The sequence below is a fragment of the Nannobrachium achirus genome, assembly GCF_963921795.1.
Source record: "Nannobrachium achirus genome assembly, chromosome: 6".
NCBI lineage: Eukaryota > Metazoa > Chordata > Actinopteri > Myctophiformes > Myctophidae > Nannobrachium > Nannobrachium achirus.
In genome coordinates this window covers 55942162-55957583 of record NC_137815.1, presented here as the reverse complement: position 1 = coordinate 55957583, position 15422 = coordinate 55942162, and the positions used below count along the sequence as shown (strand labels likewise).

Sequence of the window (15422 nt, the reverse complement as noted above, 5' to 3'; positions counted from 1 at the left end):
ATTTCTCATCTGCCTGTTTTCATCACATTCTCACTTGACGTCTATGTGTCCAAATAAACTCTATAGGTTCAGGGTTTAGCACATATTGCCACTCCCCTATTGCCACATTCATATTAAAGTTATTTTTTCCCCTACACCAACAACACCACAGTCAGGCAGGCGGTGTTTTTAGAAAGCAGCAGGGCCAGAGAACCTGTCTTCTTTCAACATACAAGCAGCCCAGTGCAATCCATCACAGTCACTCACTGCACTACTGTAGTGGCTTGCTGCAGTGCTGCCTGCTGATAGCTGACTAGGCTGGCTTCCGCAGCAGTAGAGGATGGCATGGAATACAATCATTTGCCCTCCACCCCATTGGCGTGGCATTTGCAGGGTGCAGTATGGGTTATTCGGTGTGGCGTGTTCTGTACGATGTCTAATGCAGCAACATATGTTCAATTTGCATATGTGCATCTCTCTCTCTCTCTCTCTCCCTGTCTCACACGCACGCACGGACGCACGGACGCACGCACGCACACACACACACTGTTACTATCTCTCACTGTCTCATATACACTCTATATTCCTCTGTTTCTCCCCTTCTTTCTGTGTTGCCCCTTCTCCCTTCTTTCTTTCTTGTCTGTCTGTCTATCTCTCTGACTCTGTCTGTTTCTGTTGCTCTCTGTGTCAATGGAGAGCTGCAATTGATACCCCCCCCCCCCAGCCCCTGCTTCCATTGCATAACTGCACATGCACCCACGCAAGCAAGCCCCTCCCGTTGCTGTGTTCCCTCACAGCCCAATCAATGCATCAGGTTTCAAGCCCTGCAGAGTTCAGGGCTCAGACATTAGAATGAAAACATCTCTACTGTAAATATGTCAAAACAGAATAAATGATTGTAATGCCTTATAAACCCACGCCCCCCCCACATGTTCTCATACTGACGGTCTGGAAAACACACAGCACATTAATTATTATTGAGTGTACTCGGTTTTATTTTATATTTTATTTTAACTTCATCTGACCTGTTTTTCAATTTGTTTGTTCTTTTATAAGGTGGGAAACTACAAACGTGCAGTGAAACGGATTGACGATGGCCATCGGCTCTGCAATGATCTGATGAACTGCATACAGGAGCGTGCCAAAATTGAGAAAGCTTATGCACAGCAGCTGACCGACTGGTCCAAGAGGTGGAGACAGCTAGTGGACAAAGGTGAGTGAAAATATCACACATCACTTTATCGCCCGATATGTCAGTGTAACTCGGAGAGTGTACAAATGTGTCTCATTTGGTTACATTTGTATACACTTTAAATATGACTGTACAGTAAGCAAATTTCTTTGGCATCTCGTGCTGTGACAACCCGGCATGGAAACATAACAACTGACACAAGCCTGCCAACAAGGCACACACAGGACTCAGATTAGTTCAATATCATATTTGAAAATGAATGAGTATCTGAGTGTAGTGTCCAGTGTAACAGCACTAGTCAAATACATGATACATGCTTTATTGAGTAACAGTCATGTAGGCTACAGGTATGTACTCAACGTTTAGCTTGTATGGTGTGTATTGCATAAGTAATATTGATTATGGTATGGTATCAACAACAAACAAAAACAGTTTTTTCCCCTCAGCCGCCAGGCTGCTGGATGACGCTGGTTTCCCTTTTTCCCCTGCCCCTTAGGGACATCAGCAATATGTCGCACTACTGAACACTACTGCACTTTATATTATATTATTTATTATTTATTTCTGCACGGTGTTTTGTGTTAGTTGGTTTCATGTTATTTGTGAAAAAAATATTGAATGCACACTTGTATGTTACCAAAGCAAATTCCTATGTGTGATACACAATGGTAAATAAAGGAATCTGAATCTGAATCTGAATCACTATGTTGTATGCCTTTTAAAAGTAGCTTTACTAGCTTATACCTCCACTACAACAGGCAGTAGACAGATATGTGCAACACAGTAGCACACATGGTGCTATAGCTACTGCCTGCTGCAGAAGCTATGGCAATTAAACAAATGTACCTCACCAACATGTCTTATGTTGTCTGGTTGTGACCTTGACCTTTCAACTAAGAACTTAATCATACCCACAAGCTTCATGAAAATTTGTGACCTTGACCTTTGACCATTTTGACCCCAAAGTCTCTTTGGGGCTGGTCATTCCCTCAGTGTTTAATGAAGATCTACAATACCCTGCTAGACATTGCTGCAGGCAGGGTAATAAATAGCAGACTTAATTGAAGAGAGATTTGCAGTATTAATGAAGGATAAGTGAAGTACCATTAATAACTTAGCACTTAAGCAGACGATTGTAGCGACACGTGAACAAGTGTACAGGCTGCAAAGAAGCATAAAAGTCCCTAAGGTAAAGAGTTAGTTTTGAGGGTCATATAAAACACACAGTGGAATGTAACTAATTGCAAGGACTCTCGTTAATGAACAACTCAAGGTAGAAAGAAAGCTCTACTTGGCTTCAGCTGATTGGTCCGCTCAATAGCAAACGTATCATTCACACACCCTAATTTCAGGTATTTATGGCGTACTTAGCTCACCGTCAGACTGCTCTCCTGCTGTTGTTCAGTGACCAGGGGTGTCACACCAAATTCTGGGCCCTGGGTACAAGTATTCACCCATTTAGACTGGGAACGCATTATTACCCATCATGTTGTGCTTTAACTATTGAAAAATAGCAGATATACAAGCTCGCAGTGCGGCACCGAGTGCCGCGCTGCAAGCTTGTAGACCTGCTATTTTTGGAGCGGTGAAAGCGCTCCCAATAGACAGGTATGTCTGTGGCTGGCTGGCTGGCTGGCTGGCTGGCTGGCTGGCTGGGTATGTCTGTAGCCTGGCAATACCTTGAGTGGCCACACAAGTTAAAGGAGGGGCGCTGTTGTGCAGGCACAAACACACACACACACACACACACACACACACACATACACACACACACACACACACACACACACACACACACACACACACACACACACACACAGATTCACCGCTCCACTTCGAACCGAGGTTTGATTTTTTTTTTTTAAATCGTGAACATTTGTGCAAGTCTTTGAATGTTTCAAATCCTTCTAAGATTTTTTGAAAAACCTATGTTTCTATGTTAGCGGTGCTCAAACCTTTTCATGTGAAGGACCCCCCCCAAATGATATGTATTTGGCCACGGACCCCCATCTCAAAATATTTAGTTCCAGGGACCCGCAAGAAGCAAAATTTTAGTTACAAATGTTCACTTAAAACATTGCACACATTTTCACGAAAAATAGCAGATCTACAAGCTCGCAGCGCGGCACCGTGCCACACTGTGAGCTTGTATATCTGCTATTTTTCAATAGCTAAAGTATAAAATAATTAAGGCCCCAGCCTCCACCTTGGGCTCTAATAACTCAGTCCCACTTTTCCCCACCGTGTGACGCCCCTGTCAGTGACTGTTCTGTTCATTCATCAGAATCTGGCTGCTTTATTCACCCGCCTCCCCCCTAGCTCCACTGCTTACATCTGCTTTTTTGTATCTATATGTGGTTAATGTTACTCCTCCTGACCAAAGTCTATGCGTGTGCATAAGAGTAGATCTACAGCCCTATTGCACTACCCGTTAATTACGCACAAGGCAGCTGCCCCTAAACGGTATCGTATCGGGATGTGTCCAACATTGCATAGGTGACTCAATGCGGCCGCAGGGTCGAACACCGGCACTTCTGAATTAAGTGAATGTGATTGTCATTACAATTTGACTGTAATCCACAAAAGTGTGACTGTTAGTTCCTTGTGGCATTACGTTTTGTTTTTATCAGCAGTTGCCAGTTAAGCTTGTCAAAGACAAACAAAATGTTGTTCGAACTGTGTTCGCTATAACCACATTAAGTTTAATTATCCAGTAATTTAAAGTTCTCTATAACCAGCAATGTGAGTGATAATATGTGATAATTTCATCAGTGATAAAATGATAATATCAAACACAATTATAATTATTATTTTATTCCAAGGCTCTCTGCCTCTTACATGGGCAGAGAGGGAGAGGGTGTACAATAGGCATAAGGCATAGCACAGCAGGATCTTAACTCATTCTGTGCCTATCCCGAACATGTTCGGCTTTATTTCAATCCAATACATTTTTTTTTTTATTAATTGACTTACCCTGAGCTGCTTGTAGAGCCGTGGGTGGTCCTGGCTCGTCCTACGCTAGCCAGCTAGCCATTTTACATGGTCCGACGATATATTCCATTAAAATGGTTTAAAATACATTTTTGAGCCCCCCAATGTTCACCGAATGTTCAGCGCCGCTTCCGGAACGACGTCCAGTGTGCCTATCCCGAACATGTTCGGCTTTTTTAATGAAATGAATAAAATGATCCGAGGCCTTCTGAAGCCTGGGCCTAAATTTTCAATCCAGTGTTCGAAATCCGGCCGCCCCCCGGCCGGCCGTTAGCGAGTAACGTTGCCGCGAATCGCCGCCGAATCCAATGAAAAACCACATCTTTGGAGGCCCATATCTCTGGATTGTGTTTTTAGGGATGCGGCGCGAGGTTTATTTACGGCGAAATCGCCTAAAAATGATCTTTTAAATGACAAAATGCTAATAGCTATTCCGTAGCCATTTTCATCCGGGACCTTTCCATGACGTGCACGAACGTGAGCACGCGCGTCACTGCAACGTGAGTCCCCGGATGCTAATGCGCTCGCCTTTGAAAGAAAGCTTGGCATTCTTTGGCGCCATCTTGGGGCTGGCACTGGTAGGGTTAAAGGCAATGGCACCTGGCACACTGATTGGTTTTATTAATGTAACGCCCAAACCACCAAACTATGCATAATGTAAGGGGTAGCAAAACTGTTTTAGGGATAAGGCTGGTGACGCAAGATAGAAACTCTGCGTCGGGAACGCCCTTTGCTCAAATAGTGGCTAGCGTGACTTGGGCACAAAATAGGGCCCCTGGTCCACAAAAATCAAACCTATTGCCATGACATAACCATCAATAAACCTATTCCACTGTCACTTACATCAGTGGTTCTCAATCTGTGGGTTATTTTGGGGGGTCACCAGATAATTAACTTAATGTGCAACATTGTTTTCTCACTCAACAGTAAACAAACCAACATAATGTTTAAGTGGATAGACTATAGAGGGTATCTGCACATTTCTAAAGTGATAATTTGAAGTCTTTTTTAATACCTCTAAATTAAACATTGGTCAAATTGTCAAATATTAGTGGCAGAAATTGTGAAAATAGCCGATCTACATGCTCACAACGCCTCGCAAACGCGAGGAGTTGTGAGCATGTAGATCTGCTATTTTCACAATAGAAAAGTGTTATACAAAATGTAATGCTCAACTCTCGTCAGGGTGTGGATTATTTTGGGGGTCACGGCCTGAAAAGGTTGAGAACCACTGACTTACATTACCATGTATTGTCATGGCATTTACTAACCACTAGTGTTCAAGCCACTTACTCTGATATTTCATTTGTAAGATGCTCTGGATAAGAGTCGTAGAGTTGTAATTGTTTCTGTCTGTCTGTCTGTCTGCCTCTCTCTCTCTCTCTCTCTCTCTCTCTCTCTCTCTCTCTCTCTCTCTCTCTCTCTCTCTCTCTCTCTCTCTCCACCTCCCTCCTCAGGTCCCCAGTACGGTACAGTGGAGCGTGCTTGGTTGGGGGTGATGACGGAAGCGGAGAAGGTCAGCGAATTGCATCAGGAGGTGAGAAACGGACTGATCAATGAGGACTTTGAGAAGGTTAAGAACTGGCAAAAGGACTCCTACCACAAACAGATGATGGGAGGCTTCAAGGAAACCAAGGAGGCAGAGGAGGGCTTCAAGAAAGCCCAGAAACCATGGGCCAAGAAACTGAAGGAGGTGAGGCCAGCTGCTATTTAATAACCTCACTTTGTAAGCATCTGTTAGCATTTGTAACCGCTTTCAATCAATCAGGAGAGCTTATATGTGTTTCACACTGACAGTATTTTCAGCAGCATATACTGTATGTCATTTCTGTCATATGGTATGGATGTTCCACAATGTATAAATTAGCATTTATTTAGCATAATCTGTTTATTTTCCAAGTATGTGCACATACAAGTTCCATGTAATACTAATGATACACTTACCGGTATATAGATACCAATTGAAGGCTACTGTTATACACTTACCTTGGTATCTGGTTAGATGAAAAGTTTTCTTTTAAAACAGTTTTATTATTTTAGTTCAAAACTGCATTTTGTTGATAGAAATAAGGGATGTTTTACACAGGATTGTAGAAAGAAAATTGTTGAAGCACCATTTATATCCGTTTCAGATTATTGTGATAGATGACATGCAGTTTATGCACTCTGCTGCTTGCTACTAGACTAAATCCCCCTGATCCAGTCTAATATATCATTGTGCTGTTAGATTTATTATGACAGATGGGTTCAGAACAGTGTAGTTTATCAGACATTAGGGTGGCCATCACTGGAACATAAGACATTGTGTTTAGTTTATATACAAAGCACTACTTAATACAGTACATGGTTATGTTAGCTGTTTGAGATACAAAACAAATAGGCTACTGTGTGCACCTTACTCATTCTCAACCGCATCCATCTTTAGACTTTTCTCGGGCAGGGGCGTCACAAGGGGGGGAAAGTGGGACTGAGTTACTAGGGCCCAAGGTGGAGGGGGGCATTCATTATTTTATACTTTAGCTATTGAAAAATAGCAAATATACAAGCTCACAGCGCGGCACCGAGTGTCGTGCTGCGTGTGTCCTTCACCTGAAAATATTTGAGCACCACTGACATAGAAACAGGTTTTTCAAAAAAACTTAAAAAAGATTTGAAATATTCAGACTCCGCACATATTTTCACGATTTGTATATCTGCTATTTCAATAGTTAAAGCACAAAATGTGAGTGAATCCTTGTACCCAGGGCCCAGAATTTGGTGCGACACCCCTGTCCTCGGGTTAACTTCGTTTTTGTATCAATGCTGAATGTTCGGTTTCCATGGGTTTCAATTTCTCCATGGAACCTTGTCCCCTTTAGCTCGAGGCTGCCAAGAAGACCTACCACATAGCCTGTAAAGAGGAGAAGCTGGCTTCAACCAGAGAGGCCAACAGCAAAGGAGAGGCCGTCCCGGCAGACGTGCAGAAGAAACTCCACGAGAAAGTCGATAAATGCAAACAGGAATCGCAGAAGGTGAGAATGTGCGATGCTGCAGCTGCGAAAATATTCATATATACATGCACAGCAAGCCTGATGACATGTTGCAATGTGTGTGTCATCATCAGTATGCAAGAGCTCTGAGACACAATCAGCCAAAGAGGAAATCAAATCAACTCACTATTTTAAGACCCAGGCTACGAGGTGGAGACAAAAAAAAGTACATCAGATTAACGTGGTAAAACGGCTTGTCCCCTGTGACCAAAGTTAATTTAATTCTCATGAAGTGAACTAAAAAAACACTAAGTAATCACCCCCAGCTCCCAACTAAATATTGCATAATTGTTTCTGTAACAGTGACTCCTCACGTCAATGAAATGAAATGCCATATCTAACATTCATTGTGATCATCACACAGGTATTGTAAGCTATACTGTATAAGTTCCCCTTTGGTTTTGTTCCAACGTGTTGCTTGCTGTCCCACCACAGGCCAAGGAGAAGTACGAGAAGGCCCTGGACGAGCTGGGCAGCTGCACCCCACAGTACATGGAGAACATGGAGACGGTGTTTGACTCCTGCCAGCAGTTTGAGGAGAAAAGGCTGAGCTTCCTCAGGGAGGTGCTGTTGGACATCAAACGTCACCTCAACCTCACAGAGAACCAAAGGTTATTATGGACTTTAATTACAACAGGGGTCTTCAGCAGGGGGTCCGGGACCCCTAGGGGGTCCTCAGAGTTACTACAGGGGGGCCGCCAAAATCTTTGTGTGATAGGATAATTATTTTAAATGAACAACTTGAACCCTCGCACCCCTATTCTGAGGAGAACTTTAGCCGAACATAGCCGATCTACAACCTCTCAACACCTCGCAGCGCGAGGCGTTGAGCTTGTAGATCGGCTATTTTTGGCAAATAGGTTTGGTGTAGAGGTTAAGTGTTTAAAAGTCTGAAAAAGAAAAAGAAAAATAACACACATCCAACATGGCCGATGACAGTGCTGTCAAACAAGTCTATGAATCCATATATACAATATGTATTGGGGGAATGGGGGTCCCTGCTATCTCCCTATGAGCTAAGGGGTCCTTGGCCTGAAAACTTTGAAGACCCCTGCTTTACAAAGTTTGTTTTCATGAGTATAGTTGTTGTGACTTGAATCAATCTATCTATCTACCGGTATCTATCTATCTATCTATCTATCTATCTATCTATCTATCTATCTATCTACACCACCTCACCTGTACACATCAGTAGTTTGTATCTTTGACTTTCCTTTGTTTGATAATAAACGTGTTGTATGTTAATATGTAAAATACATACATTGTCACAAAAGGATAAAATGCAAAAAAGCCAGGGGCTTATTTTCATTTCTAACATTTGTTCATGTGTGTGATCGTTATGATTCTACTATTGTTTTATTGTTGCTTAAATAAACGTATTATATAATATATATCGTCACTGTCTGGCCAAAACCTCTTAACTCCATTGTTTGGCATAAATCAGGGCTATTGAACACCCTTTACATCTGAGTGTTGGTTAAAATAATATTGAACCAATGGAAAGTATTAAAAAGAGCTTGGGACAAAACCTCCTAACTCCACACTTTCTGCCAAACCAGCTAACTCCACCCGATTGGCCCTCTCTTTTTTTCATAAATATGTGCTATTGAACACCCTTTACGTCTGTGTGTTGGTTAAAATAATATTGAACCAATGAAAAGTAGTAAAAAGCCCTTCGGTCAAAACCTCCTAACTCCACTTGAGCTCATTTTTCTGAAAACTAACATTTTGGAGTTAGGAGGTTTCGGCCCGACAGCAGAGATGTATAAAGTAATTTACAATACATGTACACACTATTGGTGCCTATATACATGTGTGCACCAGTACCCTCTTGCTAACTGTAACTTTTGTGTTTGTGTTTCTGCAGCTATGCAACAGTGTACAGAGAACTTGAACGCAGCATCACAACAGCCAGTGCACAAGAGGACCTCAAGTGGTTCAGCAACACTCACGGACCTGGCATGCATATGAACTGGCCACAGTTTGAGGTACTGTACAACATATTGGACTACTACATTACATAGCCTGGGATCAATACCATTTTTCGGGTCTCTGATCCAGTCGGAGCGAAAATAACTTTACGTCATCACTTGACCGTTTTCTTAATTTTCTGAAAAACATATATTTAGTTTTTTATTTAGGTTATAGATATAACAATAGTTACAGTGTATATCATAGGGATCATGCAAAAACGTTGTATCTATTTAAAAAAAAAAATTACTTTATAGATAAAGTGAAAGCACTCATTCACCTCTATGTAGAAAAAAAAACACCTTGCCTGCATGTTTCTAAAAGCAATGCTTGCTTGACATTGTTTTATCTAAAAAGCCAAATGAAGCTGTTTTGCGTTGTGATCACGTTTGAGAACCAAATGGATGTACAACTTTTCAAGTGATTGATTAAGTGTTAACAATAAAATAGTGAGGCAGTCTTCACTCAATTACACAAAGGCATGTGTATTTATTGTCGCATTGTACACTGTACAAGTATATGAATGTAGGCTCTTCTGCATCATGTTTTCCTCCTGTCCTGCAGGAGTACAACCCAGATCTTACCCACAACATCAGCAAGAAAGAAAAGGTAAAGAAGAACACTGATGGAATCACTCTGACGAACGTTTCAACACCAGTAGACCATGCTCAGTCTGGTGACCAGGGAAGGTGAGGACAATGAACACACTGTCATATCTAGAATGTTAATTTAACTCTCAGGTAAATTAACATTTTGTTGTGCATTCAGCTGTATTATTTTGTCTTTTTAATTGCTTTAGCTAAATATACAGTCCAAATACACATAATTAGTAGTAGTTGTAGTAGTAGTAGTAGTAATAGTGGAAGTAGTAGTAATAGTACATTTTCATCATCATAGTACTAGTATTAGTAGTAATTGTAGTACTAATATTATATATTGTGGATTTTTTTGTTATAGTTTTTGTAAAGGTACTGTATTAGTTGAGCCATGAAGCAAATACAACTATTGTAATGTGGATGTCTGTATGTGTGGCCTACATAGGCTATTACTCTGCAATTACTTAATATACTTATATAATACACTGTCTGATCATCAAATTACAACAGAAGGCAATATCGTTCATAGATGGTGCAATTTGGTGGTCAAAGTACAAGGTTGGTGGCCATCGGTCTCAACTAAGTATGCACACCTCTAGGTTGCCCTTGTTACGGTGGTACTGATGTGCTTCTGAAACCTGTCTCCCACAGTGTAAGCAGCTATGAGAAGAACCAAGCCTTCACAGGCTCCACAGAGTGGTCAGACGAGGACCAGACGGCGCCTGACTCGGGCAACGACACCAACGGAGGGGCCAACCCCTTCGACGAGGAGGTGGGGAAAGGTGTGAGAGTGAGGGCGCTCTATGACTACGATGGCCAAGAGCAGGACGAGCTCACCTTCAATGCAGGTGAGCCATAGTGGTTGGAGGGACCGTACTATAACAAGAAAGTCTAGCTTCATGTATGGTCATTGAGGGAAGGGGAGTGTTACAGTAGTGCTATGGTTTTAGATGGAGTCTGAAGAGGTGAGTCTTCAGTCCACGGCGGAAGCTAGGGAGTGAGTCTGTAGTTCTTAGTGCGACAGGGAGTTTATTCCTCAGTTTGGGGGCCAGGAGGCCAAATTGTCTAGGACGAGTGGATTTGTGTCAACACAATACACAACACAAATAGACTCGCTCAGTTATTCTCCTAGAACAAGAGCATCAGCTAAAATGCCTAAAATGCCAACTAAGCATAATCAATGGCCCACAATGTGTTATCGTTGCTGCCAACCACCATTTCCCACTTTGACAAGTACTTGGAACATAAGTGTATACTGTTATGTGACATTGGCCGTTTCTCAACACAGAGAATGCAGGACAGACTTGCGTCCTTGGGAAGAACGTGTTACGCTGCGACGCATTGTGAGCTTGTAGATCGGCTATTTTCAGCATGCAACTAAGAGTAAAATCAGGCTTTACTTTGCCAAAATACATTTTAGTCGACAAAATTAATTGTAGATTTAGTTGACTAAAGTCTTATGATATTTAGTCGACTAAAACTAGACTAACACTAACAGACAACTATTTCACAATCTCCGAATGCTATATAGAGTCTGGAACTACAGCTCCGGAACGGTCGGCGAGTATCAGAAGCTGACATTTCCGTTCACACAACTATATTTTAAAATATAATTTCTGATAAGCAGCAAGCTATGTATGCTTAGATGATTTTTATTTATATTAGGATAATACGGTAAAAATGAAACGGAAGTGGGGAGGAGGCACATCCGCTTTATAACTTCTCATGCCGGATACTCATCATAAGATTTCCGTTGCCCCAGACTGTATGACGGGAGCATTTGCAAATCACGGGAGTCAACAGTCTGGCCACGCAAGACTAGACTAACACTAAAACATTTTAGATCAGGGTTCTTCAAAGTTTTCAGGCCAAGGACCCCTTAGTTGAGAGAAAGATGAAGCAGGGACCCCCACGACCTTTTCACAGATTCCATTTAGTTTCATCGTTTGAAAGCACAATTATCAGTATACGATATTTTGAATTCATGTAAATTTGTGTTTTCAGATATTTAACCACTTGAACCGTCAATACCTAATAAACTTGACCTTTCACTCTGTACTTGGTGTGCTCTTTTCCCCCTCAAAACTTTGCCAAAGATAGCCGATCTACAAGCTCACAACGCCTCGCGCTGCGAGGCGTTGTTGTTCAAGTGGTTAAACTAAATAATAAAAAAGAAGACCCCTGTTTTAGATTACTAAAATAATGATTAAAACTAAATGGAATTTTATTCAAAATCAAGATTTGCTGTCAAAGTCAACACTGCCTCACGGGCATCTTCTTATTCTTCTGTCTCCCCGTTGCGGTCAAAGGGGACGAGTTGACGAAGCTGGAGGACGAGGACGAACAGGGCTGGTGCAAAGGCCGCCTGGACAGCGGCCAGCTGGGTCTGTACCCGGCCAACTACGTGGAGCCTATCTGAGGCCTTCGTATGGAGGACGCTACCTCACTGGAGGACTGACCCAGACAGCACTGTCTGTCTGTCCGGTCATAAAACTGCACATCGCCAGAGACTTCAAGAACAAAGCTTTTTCCTTCTTGTCACTGTCAGGCACACTGAGCTGTCCTCATCGCATCATCATACACACAGGAACTCATGGCTCAGCACAGGCAGCGGAGACCATTATACAGCAAATAACACCCATCAGTTCTGGTTGTTGTATATTGGTGTTGAGACCGTATCCTCTTGAAAACCATGTCAATATACTGTACAGTACATGTACCAATATCACAGAAACGACGCCCCCTCGCAACTGAAGGGAAAATATTTTGGTATGTTTTGTTTTTTGTTTTTGTTGGTAGCTGTGTTCCGATTTCAACTATGTAGCTGATATGCCATACAGTATGTTTCCTCATAATTGTATTGATATGGTAATACGTTGTGCCTGGATAGCAAGAATGAGCTATGCATTGTGCATTCACTGTATACTGTATATATTTTGACAACGTTTTCTTTTTTTTCTTTTTTTTTACAATCTGGATGCTTGTACAGACGTTTTCTTTTTGCATTGAATTCAGTGTTGAGTTTCCCCTTTCTCCTTGCAGTTTGTTGTGTTTCCTGATGTTTTCCCATACAACCGCATGTGTTACCAGTCACTAAATGTATCTTCAGTACAGACACTGCTCAATAAGCTAGACTAGTGTTTCTCATTGGGGGTGGTACAGCCCCCCCCAGGGGTACAGAGAGGTTCAGGGGGAGGAATTAAGCCTAACCATGAAACCGTCATGATACTAACCATGCTACTGACATGATACTAACCATGATATTGACATGATACTAACCATGATATTGACGCTACTGTCTATGATGCTGACCATGATACTGACTATGTCAGTATCATGGTCTGTATCATGTCAAGGGGCCTGACAATGCCTGGGACAGGTCTGTGCCGGCCTAGACTCTCTCAAAATGCTGTGAGGAATGTCTACTCTGACCTCAGCCGTCACACCCAGCTAGAATAGTGGTTCTCAAAACCTTTTATATTTCAAAGACCCCCATAACTCTGAGAGCATACAAATGGAACCAGATGGACATGCAAGGGTCCCTGGACCCCACTTTGAGAACCACTGGTCTAGAACAGTGGTTCTCAACCTGTGGCCAAATTGTCAAATATTAGTGTCAGAAATTCTGAAAATAGCCGATCTACATGCTCACAACGCCTCGTTTGAGCATGTAGATCGAGAGATATTTTCACAATAGAACCGTGTTATACAAAATGTAAGGCCTCAACTCTTAGCGCTCACCAGGGTGGGGGGGTCCCCAGTTAAAATATGATTATCGCGGCCTGGGTCGCGGCCTGAAAAGGTTGAGAACCACCGATCTAGAACAGTGGTTCTCAAAACCTTTTTTATTTCAAAGACCCCCATAACTCTGAGAGCATACAAATGGAACCGGATGGACATGTAAGGGTCCATTTGTTTCCATTTGTACACTCTCAGAGTTATAGACCTGTGTGGGCCCCTTTGGAGCCCCGTCAAGGAACCCTGATGGTCCCTGGACCCCACTTTGAGAACCACTGGTCTAGAACAATGTGCCTGTCATTTAGCGTCACTTGCTCGTCTGCCCTTTCTTTTATCTTTTACATGCAAACTGCATTAATGACGCAGATGCCATGGGCGAACTTGCCTGGAAATATAACTCTATAGTAGCTGTTTTGTACAGTATGCTTACGAGCTTCAGTTGATTTCTTTTTTTCTTTTCTGTCACCCTGGAGAGACCTTGTAATTGACTTGAACTGAATGACAGTGAGCTATAAGCTCCGTCCCCCACACTGTATGTGCATGATGATCTTCTTACATTCTGTTCAAGTTATCTAAACTGCTCTGGAGCCGTTCCGTCAAATTACATTTTGACGTTAATTCAATCAGCATATTTTGTGTTTCACCACAAAGTCCTACAGCCCAGACATGATGCCAAATGCAGGCTATACTGATCTTCACATGTAAACCTTTCTTATTTTATAATGTGTTTTTTTAAACATAAACATCCAAATCAAACCCTAACACAAACCGAGATTAGGGCTGCATTGTGACGGCACAGTCACTGTTATGTGAGAAAGGTTTGTTACTCCTAGTAACCCCAGGAGTTGGTGAATACTATACTCTTACAGTCGCTAGAATAGGAGAGGGTGTACTCTTACTACTGACACAAGCATAGGGAAATTGCTAAGAGGGCTGCACAGAAGAGTAGAAAGAGGATCTGCTTCTGAAATATTAATGACAAAACTGCCTTTCTTCAGCGAAAAGTTCATGCTGAGGATCCAGGGTCAGACAAAGTGGGTTTTGCGCGGTGAATGGGCTTTTATTCCCCTTTAAAATGAGTGTTGCTCTTCAAGATCTTGAGTCAGAGCGGCAAAATGAATTTCCTTAATAGATCTGCAGCCCGTCAACGTCGCTCACTTAGCACTCAACTGTCAAGCTTGCATACACGGAAACTGACTCCGGCCTATCCAGCTCAGTTTACACTCACCCATGACTCAGGCCATTGTCTGAGGATAATTTGAATACAAAAAGTGCACCATTTTAATTGTGTCTTAACTTACCTTGACCTATCTTGAACTTAGTCGTCACGTAATGCATTGGAATATGGAATGGGGCTATTATACGAGTGTGCCGCAAACACGGAAATGAATTTGTATCAATCATGTAATTGAATGCAGTAATGTGAATATGGTTCCACTGTGGCACTCACTGTGAATCTCCTGTGATACACTGAAGGATGGTAAATAATATTTAAAGGCCTAAAACATTTCTTTCTTCTGTCTGTGACTGATAGGGGAAACACTGGTCTGTGGCAATGTTGTGGAAAGATCTTAGAAGTCTAGAAGCTGTGTCCTGTCTGTCTATTTTTCTTTTGTCTTTCCTTTTTTAGCATAGCGCTGTAATCTCCAAACTGTAGTGCCTGTGCCTATACAAAAATAAAAATACGTCATGTGAAATTTCCGGGGGAAAGTTGTTCAGGCCTATTTGGAGACTTGAGAAGATTAGAGTTGCTTTGGTGAATATGACTGCATGCAAAATGCCGGTGTGAGTGTGTGTGTGTGTGTGTGTGTGTGTGTGTGTGTGTGTGTGTGTGTGTGTGTGTGTGTGTGTGTGTGTGTGTGTGTGTGTGTGCGTGCGTGCGTGCGTGCGTGCGTGCGTGCGTGTGTGCGTGTGTGTGCGCATGCG

General features: G+C 42.3%; 1 protein-coding gene across 2 annotated transcripts; it reads left to right on the top strand.

The window, feature by feature from the left end:
- Positions 1-1083: 1083 nt before the first annotated feature.
- On the top strand, positions 1084-12177 carry pacsin1b (protein kinase C and casein kinase substrate in neurons 1b; the record flags this gene model as incomplete). 2 transcript variants are annotated; one of them, XM_080728737.1, is made up of 8 exons in its annotated part: positions 1084-1192; positions 5620-5855; positions 7021-7173; positions 7627-7802; positions 9059-9179; positions 9727-9851; positions 10416-10606; positions 12068-12177. In XM_080728737.1, the coding sequence occupies exons 1-8, from the start codon at positions 1099-1101 to the stop codon at positions 12175-12177; spliced, it is 1206 nt and encodes a 401-aa protein (XP_080584863.1). In that variant the 5' UTR covers positions 1084-1098. The 2 variants fall into 2 exon arrangements, with proteins under 2 accessions (XP_080584863.1, XP_080584862.1); XM_080728736.1 differs by having other exon boundaries at positions 10410-10606.
- Between the last annotated feature and the right edge of the window lie 3245 nt (positions 12178-15422).